General features: G+C 37.2%; 1 protein-coding gene across 1 annotated transcript in view; it reads left to right on the forward strand.

Moving 5' to 3' along the window:
• Nucleotides 1–7,818, forward strand: part of WDR27 (WD repeat domain 27) — a 132,362-nt gene extending 124,544 nt beyond the window's left edge. The window contains exon 24 of the mRNA XM_069800816.1: nucleotides 7,137–7,818. Coding sequence (XP_069656917.1) covers nucleotides 7,137–7,184 — 48 coding nt within the window. The 3' untranslated portion in view covers nucleotides 7,185–7,818. The remainder of the gene's footprint in view (nucleotides 1–7,136) is intronic.
• The last annotated feature ends 2,542 nt before the right edge of the window (nucleotides 7,819–10,360 follow it).

The following is a 10,360-nucleotide window of genomic DNA, read 5'->3' on the forward strand; positions in this document are numbered from 1 at the left end:
TTAAGAACCTGGAGTTTTTTAATATTATATAAGGATTTATAGGCACGTCATATAAAAATGAATTCAAATATATACTTAATTGATGTTAAAAATCATTATAGTTACAACAATTTTATTTCTGATATAAGTTTAGTTCTGAGTTAATTCAAATTTGTAAGTTTTTAAAGTCTCGACATGTAAAGATTTCTATTGGCATTTAAAGTTTATGGTTTTAAAAATAAAAACAGTGGTCAAGCTCCTGTGGGATTTACAGCACTGATTTGGAATGTGGCTTGTTGCCAATAGTTGGAAATTGTGATTTATTGTATCAGTGAGTAAAGTTTGTCTACTGTAGTATGTGGGCTAAAAGATGGTGTTCTTGTGTACCACACTTCAAACCCATTGAACAGTGCCTTTTTTCTCCCAATTCTCATTATTACCTGAAAATCATGAAACTAAAGATACTGCTGCATGGCAATACAGAGATACGAGTTCTATCTATATTTTATCTGTGTGACTAATTTCAAGTTAATTTTCAAAATAAACACTTGCTAAGATGATATTTGGTTGTTCTGACTTCTGTGTCGGTTACACTTGAAGCCACACAGAGAGGTTGTCTGGTGTTTGGTTATCCCAAGTGTGAAAGGCGTGGATAAGAGAAGTCTGTGACACTCTGAATAGCTGTCCTGGTTTTGGCTGGGGTAGAGTTAATTTTCTTCCTAGTATAGGGTTATTTTGGGGATTTAGTGTGAGAAGAATCTTGATAACACACTGATGTTTTAGTCGTTGCTGAATAGTCTTTAGACCAAGTCAAGGATTTTTCAGTTTCCCATGCTCTGGCAGCAAGCAGGTGTACAAGGAGCTGGGAGGGAGCATGGCCAGGACAGCTGACCCGAACTAGCCAAAGGGATATTCCATACTATAGAACGTCATGCTCAGTATATAAACTGGGGGGAGTTGGCTGGGAGGGGCCGATCACTGCTCAGGCATCGGTCAGCACATGGTAAGCAATTGCATTGTGCATCACTTGTCTTTTCTTGGGTCTAGTTTCTCTCTCTTTGTTATATTCCTTTTCATTACTATAATTATTATTGTTATTATTATATTTCTAAAATTTTATTTTAGTTATTAAACTGTTCTTACCTCAACCCACGATTTCTACTTTTTTTCCCGGTTCTCTCCCCCATCCCACCGGGAGTGGGGAGGGCTGAGCGAGCAGCTGCGTGGTGCTTAGTTGCTGGCTGGGGCTAAACCACGACAATAGCATACAGAAAGTCAAAGCCTTTAGTTTAATCTCTGCTTTCTGAGATTACGTGAAAAAAATTAAGAGAGAATGAATTAAATTTGCTTCAAGAGTCTGAAAAGAAACTCCAGAAGGTACCATATCAATGTGACTGCAGTTTGACGATACATGATATACACCGTGGTACAGTAGGACCAGCTGTGCCAGTTTGTGGGCTGAGTGGGACACTCTGCTGCAGGATAGGATCCCACCAGCCTGCTGCAGGCTCAGTGTTTCTGTGAGGGTCAGCTGAAACGTTGCATTTGCAGATCAACTTAGTCAGTGTTTTTTTAAAATCTTTCTTTTAGAAGGACAGAAACGGTTAGCTTGTAATCAGAACAATTCAGTACGTGATGGGCTCTGGCACAGCACTTCTTGGTTCTATGAAAAATCAATGATTCTGGTTTTGAATAGCTTTTACAAATACCGATTTTGGTATGTAAGTAAGTTATTTATACAAAATCACTTGAGGGGAAAAAACCCCAGGTAGTTCTTTTTTTTTTTTTTTTTTTTTTTAATTTAACAATTGTTTGCTGTGTATTACTGCACAGCACAATAACTGTGGTGGTTGGGAAGCAGTTCTATATGACCAGTTTCAAAATATGCTAATTTAATAGACCAGAAGGCTATGGAAGTTTACTTTAAACCCTAAACTTACTGCATCTGCTGTTTGATAGCTGTGCAATGAATTAGCATTTCCTTTGAAAAGCATGTATTTCTTGTTAAGTTAGGTTTTGGTATATTGAAGCACAGGCAATGGCAAGCCTCTGTAACAAGTGGAATAGGAGTTCAGACAATGTTAAAAAGATGTTCTTCAACTAAAGTCTATAATGTAAAAATGCCACTAGGACATTCAAAAGCAGATGTAACAAAGTATAAGTCAAATTAGAAAAACTTGGTATGTTTATTTTACCTCTCAAGTACCTGGTGGGATGCAGACAGGCTCTAAACTTCCGTAGTGGTCAGTCAGCAGTTGCAGGCTCTTGTGCAAAAGTTGGAATTGCAATTGGTGCTTCAAAAACATTTAGGTTATTTATATGTAAATATTTCTCCAGTCTCATATGCAAGTATTACTAAATAACAGCTCAGTATGTTACACTTTCATTTCTGATTTGATCACTTTTTTCTATCATATCAGTATACACCACATAAGAAAATGAAGGGAACAATAACTGACTACCCAAACCATAAATAGATGCTTCCCTGAACCATGATTGCTGCTTTGAAAATACAGTTTGTAGCAGCTATTCCTATAAATCATATATAACAGCTTGACCTGAAGAATTCTTTATCTTTTTGAAGCTCGAGGCATGACATTACAGAGACATATTGGTCCACATCATCTGCTTCTGGCAGTTTTGATTCTACACATGCCCTCTCATTTTCAAAGAATAGTTTGAATAATGGAAACTAAAAATAGTAAACCCCTAAAAACTATATTCCCATCTGGTCTGCTGAGATGCTGGATTTTTGGCAAGATGATACTTTTTGCTGTGCAGCTAGTGGACCTTTTCAAGATTTTATCTCTATTTGCATATTATGCATATTTATTTATTTATACTAACGAAAAGAAAGCAAAATCCTTTTATGTGCCTGTAATGTGAAACTAGATGGAATCGCTTTGATTCTTATTATTTCCTGGACTATAATATGTCTTAAAGCTTACACTGTCTATACATAAGCGTGTTGTGTGAAATATTAAACCAAAACATTTGTTATATGCATTTCTATACAAAGCCAACTGTTTGTGTTTGTGGCTTAAAAAACTCCAGGTCTCTAATTTACAGCACGTTTTTTTATGTGGCATCACTACAGAAGCATATTACCCACCCTCCAAAGATAATTCTAAAAAAAATACATACTGTGTTATTACAAAGGGAAATTCAGTAGGCAATGTCTTGAAATTCATTCTGTTAGTTAACTGACAGCCTTCCAACACTGCATGTCACTGTTTTAACTTGATTGCAGTAAACTTTAATATCTTCTGCAGTCCGTCAGATAAAGGAGTGTGTTCAAGAACCGGTTCTCCCCCCGTTCTGGCACCAGATGTCATAGGTGCTTTCTAAACCTTGAAGCTTCTGTAAAAAGCTCTAAAATGCACAAAACCTACGCCACCTTCTCTGCCCTACCTGCAGGTCTTTTCTTCACTACTTATATATCCATCGATATGAAAAATGTCCATGCTTTCATATGCCCTCTAATATTCTATAATGTTCTAGTGTTTGTCCCATAGGTAACCTTTACATAGGTTTCATATTATTCACAGAACTAATGCCAAAATTTTAATATGTAGTAGTAAGACAGATTTTTTTTTTTTTAATTTTAAGTAGTATATTGACTTGACTACTATAGAGATTTCAAATATAATTTAAAACACAATTTTGGAGTAGCATGTTTGGGAGCTGAGGGGTTTGAATGAGGTAACATGCTTGCACTTTTTGGAAATGTAATATTGGCATAAGTTAAACTTTTTTTTCTTTAAAATCTTACTCAAATTTCTATGGATTCTAAATATAGCTGAGCACATTCTTTATTCATCAATTTTGATAGCTCTTAAATGCAATAATTCAGGAAGTTCAAGGGTCCTACAGTTTAGATTTTTAGTAGCTCTTTTGATGTATGTTAATACAGATTGCAATTAACTTTGTACTGTTATTAATTAAAATGCCTATACTATCTGAAATGCAACACTGTAAAACTGTTGTTATGGGTGTTCTGCAGTTATCTTCAGTCACTTCTGTAAAAAGTATGCCACTTTTACAAATGAAAATGCTTTTTTAGCAATCAGGCATAGAAATGTATTCTAAAATCTGAAGGCTGAACTGGACTCCCCATGAGTGTGTATTAGCAATTTCGTTTGGATCAGAAATGTGCTTTTGAAGTGAATCTCCTAGTTGTCCCTACTTACCAAACTGGATTTGTCTCTGATTAAGTCAAACCAAACGATGAGCTCCAGGAAAGCAGTCGGTGTGCCAACAGACTTTCAATCCATGGGACAAGAGCAGAGCTGGTCTGCATTAACCCATGTAATGTCTAAAAATAACCCAAGGGAACCCCAGTCTGAGGAGGAAGAAAATCCCTGCCATCAGGGTGCTAGTGACTCACCAACCCCATCAAAAACTATTTTTGATGAAACTTTTCTGTAATAATTAGGGACTATTTGGATTATGAGTTTCATTTTCACTGTCTAATAATTGATTTATTTTGATTAGGCTTTTAAAACATTGGTTGGACTAAAAAAAAATAATTGCTGGCTCTCTATATAGGGTATATTCCTTTTGTCCCTGGCAAGATAGAGTGTAACACTTCTCAGGAGAACGATGCAATCAAAAGGCAGCCTCTTTTACCTACTGCCAAGGAAAGCAGGTTGAAAAAGCAGGAAAAAAGGAAAGGGAAGGAGGAGGACTTGAGACAATCAGTGGTTTGGAGCACATGGCCAACAAGGAGAGATCTGAAAGCCAGAAGGTGGGCATTTCAATGATTCTGTGGTTTGGTGTTGTCAAAAGTGTGGAAGGTGGTTAGATGGAGTAGAAAGATAATTTTTAATGGATAATAAAAACAGAAGGACTCTGAAAGAAGAATGTAATAGTAGTGTAGGGAATACACTTAACATTTAGCAGGTGGAAGCCAAGCAGTGTTTCAGTACTGTCAGAGGGTATGACAAGAGGGATTGACCCCACATTGCAGTTTCTGGAGTTCAGGTTGGACCTTAAGGAAGAAAAAAAAAAAAAAAGGCACTTTCTTTGCAGTTTTTCAATATTTAGCCAGACAAAGCCATAGCTGAGCTCTTCTAATGTTTTCAGTGGTTGCACCTAGAGCAGGAAGATGGACCAGAAGACCCCCTTGGGTATTGTAAAAATTCAGTTTGTTTACAATTATTTTATTTTCAGTTGAAAACTAAACAAGGTTTCTATATTACCTCCGTAATAATGAATCTTCTGTTAGAACAGAATCCATCTCTGATGTCTTAGGTTAGGTCAGTTGTTTTGTGATAAGATGAAATAATAATAAAAGCATTTTCTTTTTTCCCACAAGATAAATGGGTACAGAAACTTAGAAAGGATACATTACTTAGATATTTTATAGATATATCATCTTTCCAATAAGTAACAGAGATAGATAGGAGCTAATAGAAGTCTTTGGAAAGATGTAATAGTCTTGCATAGCTTTGAAAAAATACAGTTAGAGGAATTAGATTAGACGGTTCTGGGTAGCCTATACTTTAAGATTACAGAAGTGTGAGTGAGAAAGAAGAAAATAAGAGAACAAAAGTCACTGCCTTGGGAGATAACAGTTTTGAGAGATTAAAAGAATTCATCACTGGAGATACTGAAGGAGGGAATACAAAGCCAAGAAGATAATTTATTGACCACAGAGCCACTTTATCCAAAGGAAGAAAACTAATGCATAAACACATCAAACAAAGAACAGATTAAGAAAAATGAGGATGAGAAAAGTTAACTAGATGAACCGGTTAGAGCATGAGATGTGTTTTTAGTTCCAGCTCTTCAGATTTTTGTCACTGATATCAATAACTGTAAATCCTAATATGTAAGGAGTAAACATCTTGAATAAAAAGGTGCCATTTGTAGATCATCACTTTCTGAGCTACAGCAGGTTTTCAAGTGCTTGTTTGTAGAAGTAATTGCAGAAAATAGTATTTGCTTTTATTTTATAATTAAGATTTTGTGAAACTGTGTCATGGTCTAACCCCAGCTGGCAACTAAGCACCACACAGCTGCTCACTCACTCCCCCTGCCAGCAGGATGGGGGAAGAGAATTGGAAAGGTAAAGGTGAGAAAACACGTGTGTTGAGATAAGAACAGTTTAAGAATTGAAATATAATAATAATAATAATAATAATAATAATAATAATAATAATGTAATTTAAAGGAAAATAATGAGAGAGAGAAATAAAACCCAAGAAAGACAAGCGATGCAAATGAAAACAATTGCTCACCACCAACTGACCGATGCCCAGCCAGTCCCCAAGCAGCGGCCCCACCACAAATCTTCCCCCAGCTTTTATTGATGAGTATGACAAAGGGTCTGGAAAATCCCTTGTGTCAGTTGGGGTCAGCTGTCCCAGCTGTGTCCCCTCCCAGCTCCTTGTGCCCCCCCAGCCTCCTCACTGGTGGGGTGGGGTGAGGAGCAGAACAGCCCTTGACTCTGTGTAAGCACTGCTCAGCAATAACGAACACATCCCGGTGTTACCAACGCTCTTTTCAGCACAAATCCAAACCACAGCCCCATACTAGCTACTGGGAAGAAAATGAACCGTCTCCCAGCCAAACCCAGCACGAACTGGTAAAAGAAAGCTAATGCAGTTGAAAGCTCTTTGTGCATGTCTTCGAGACTTGCCTCTTCATAAAGGTTTGCAGCTCTTTTCAACATACTTTCTTACAAAGGAAATTCTTATACTACACTGAACACCAATAAAGATCAGAAAACTTCATTTTTTGGTATGCCTGATTTAATTCATAGTATTTTTCCATCTTCATTTATTCCAGGTCTTTCTTATTTCTTCCACACTCCCTTCTTGAGTCATACACAGTGATGTCTATTTGACTTTCTATGTGGTTTAAACATATGCTTCAGTTTTACAGACTGTTGATGTGTTAGCGGATGTTGACATGAATTTGAAAATAGTTGGAAAAGAAAAATCTAAGTAAAATGGAATTTTCAGATTAGCTTGGTTGAGAAGAGTCTATAGGTTAAGTTGTTCCTTTTTTGAAACAACTCATATGTTCTCTTAACATAGATGTATTTTAAATATCTTTTTAATGATCTTCGTTCAGTTCGTTGCCCTAAAGCAAACTTCACTCACTGGAAGGATGTCTATTAAAGCCATATGTTCTTTTCTTTTGAACTGCAGCTTACCACAGCCACCTTGGATGGCAAACTCCAATTGTTTCTACCCTGATATTTGCCAGCCTGTGGAGTTTTGGCCCTGGCGCTCTGAGAATAACGACTTGCTGAGAGAAAGGAGACTGGTAACTGGCTGTAGGCAAGCAGCAAAATATTCCCTTTTAAACTGCAGTTTTCTTCTGATTTTGTTTTCTGCAAGTTCCTCAAGCCATTCTCAAAGATTTTCTCTTGTACAATGTTACCTTTATTGTAAAAAATAAGGGCAAAAGATCAAGAAAAGAAAAAGACTACTCATTCTGGCTTCATTCTAGCAAATCACCACAGAAGTGGCTTTCAGAGGCCTTTTTGGGTGCTTATAGTCAGGTGTATTCTGTAGTGCTTTGCTAGACTTGGGCCGCTTTCCTGTAGATCGAAAATGCAGTTAAAATAACAACTGTTCCATTTTTAAAGCTAGATCTGCCCTGTGACCAAATGTTAAATTAATCTGAAAGAGAGAAGAATTGTATGTCTTTCTGAAATGCCATGAGAGTCCTTCTATTATACTCCTTTGGGGTTACTGGAATCAGCATGGATGTTGTCTGAAGGCAGAATTTTACTGGTTTACCCTTTATACTACATTCTGTAAATTTCTTAAGGAATATGTGAGAAAGATCTTCTCTTTAAAATATCATCTTGTTGCTACACTTTGATATTATTAAAACAGCTTTAAATTTAATGAAACTATTTCTGTCTTTTAATAACTGTTTAAATATTTAAAAAAAAAATTAAGCAATATGAAAATAAAGTTACAGGGAAAAAATGTTCATTTCTTTTATTCTTCCTAGTTTACTTGTCTTGCTCTTAGAAAAGATTTGCTAGAGAACTGTTTTTTTAAAACTAGGCATTCTAAGTGTTCATTGATTCCAGGTAAGAATAGAGAACATGTATATGACTGGTGGAAGGAGACAGATTTTTGTCTTTCCCTTGCAAAATTGTGCTGCCATTTCAGTTAAGTTTGACAGAACAGAATCAATAAACATTATTAATCAGAGTACTTTCAAAAAAAAAAAAGGAAAAAATGGAATTCTCACCACCACTTTAACATCAATCAGTATGGCCAGATCACTTTCAGTACTGCGAAGAATGCTGTATTTAAAGGGCATACGCAATTTATACATCGTTGTGGTTTAACCCCAGCCAGCAGCTAGGCACCACACAGGGGCTCGCTCACTCCTCCCTGCCCCTGGTGGCATGGGGAGGAGAATTGAAAACAAGTAAAATGCATGGGTTGAGATAAGAACAGTTCAATAATTGCAGTAAGAAGTAATATTTAATAATAATAACAACAACAACAACAATAATAATAGTAGTAGTAGTAATGAAAAGGAATATAACAAAGAGAGAGAAATAAAACCCAAGAAAAGACAAGTGATGCACAATGCAGTTGCTCACCACCCACTGACCGATGCCCAAGCACCGACCCCCCCAGGCCAACCCCACCCCAGCTTATAATACTGGGCATGATGTCCCATGGTCTGGAATACCCCTTTGGCCAATTTGGGTCAGCTGTCCTGGCTGTGTTCCCCTCCCAACTCCTTGTGCCCCTCCAGCCTTCTTGCTGGCTGGGCAGGAGAAGCTGAAAAATCCTTGACTTGGTCTAAACACTACTTAGCAACAACTGAAAACATCAGTGTGTTATCAACATTCTCCTGGTACTGAATCCAAGACATAACACTATACCAGCTACGAGGAAGAAAATTAACTCTATCCCAGCCAAAACCAGGGCAATATATAATATTTAGTATAAGTACGTCAAAGTATTTCTATAAGTTGTTTAATATCTATAACAAATGTTCTTTTGAAAAGGCTTTAGCTGTTTTTTGCTAAGCAAAATCATGTACTGTCACTATATGTCATATTCAGATATTGTCCACAACACAACGGTCTCATCAATAACTATAGGAGTGTAGTGCAGCCGGATCATACTCAGCAGGAGTCTGAATATCAGAATTGGGCCTGGTATGATCAAAGTGAATGTGGAATAACCCACCTGAATACTTTTTCAGTTCAAAATCAGATTAACTGAGACATCACTATGCTGTGGCTGCACACTGGTACCCTACACTCATGAATCATCAGCAAGATTGGAGTTTATATCTCCACCACAGGCATCCTCAGGATGGTGTTCTTCAAATCTTATTTAGCTCTGGACTCCACACCAAGAATCACTATTCAAACACAGAAAAATAGCATGGCCCATAGCTGTATTTGCAAGAGAAGTGTTCCTGAGCCCCAGGTTTCAACTTTCTTAGTAGTGACCAACTCTTTGGAGTGTTTGAAACATCTGCTGAGGAGGTGTGAACTGTAATTTTTTTTTTTTTTAAGCACCACATATTTTAAGCAGAAGAATAACATTCTCAAAGCTTATGGCAGAGGACACACTCAGAAATACTCTGAATCCTTGCTGCAAGCATGGAGGTTGTCACAATCCCCGTGGGACTGAAGTAAAAGGGAAAGGCTTCCATTTTCTAGATCTTCTACCTTCTAGGACTAACTGTTGTCAGTCCCCAGTCAGCCAGTGTGTATCCCAAAAAGCCCTCTTAAACTTGGGCTAGTTTGATCTCTGCAGGAGGAGCTCTTCTTCCAAATCTAATGTATTATGTCCCTTTCCTTAAAGTGAGACTCAGCTGTCTGGTGCTTTCTGGTTACTTTCTTCAAGGACTTTTATGGGACAGAAAAGCCCTTTGGGGCATTTTGGCCGTGACCACAGCATCACCAATCCGTGCTGAATAGAGATGTTCATCTGTTCTGGACTTGCAGATGTGCAGCTCTTCGGTAGCCCAAGAATTTGTTAACCCGTTTTTCCTTCAGGGGGTGAGAGAGAATTTGTCCTACCACACAGGCACTAGAACTTTTCAAATGGAAATTCACTACAATTTTTTCATATGTTCAAAAATAAAAAAAAAAAAGATTTTTTTTTTTTTCACCCGGGGCTCCTCAGATGTTTGAATGCTTGTGGTTTTGAGAATGGAAAACTTTAGCTGACACACTTCAAGTCTGGCAAAGTTAAATACTTGAAAGCAGGTTTTCTAATGGCAAACAGGAGGAAAAAACAGTCATGGATGGTGCTACCATCTTATAATGTATTTAAAATTTTCATAATCACTAAGTTTTCCTTCTGAGATCTGTTTGATAGAAGGACACAGGAGACTATATTTAATTACTAGAGTTGCAATCTTAAAAGATTACTTT

The sequence above is a fragment of the Haliaeetus albicilla genome, chromosome 13 (assembly GCF_947461875.1).
Source record: "Haliaeetus albicilla chromosome 13, bHalAlb1.1, whole genome shotgun sequence".
Classification (NCBI taxonomy): Eukaryota; Metazoa; Chordata; class Aves; order Accipitriformes; family Accipitridae; genus Haliaeetus; species Haliaeetus albicilla.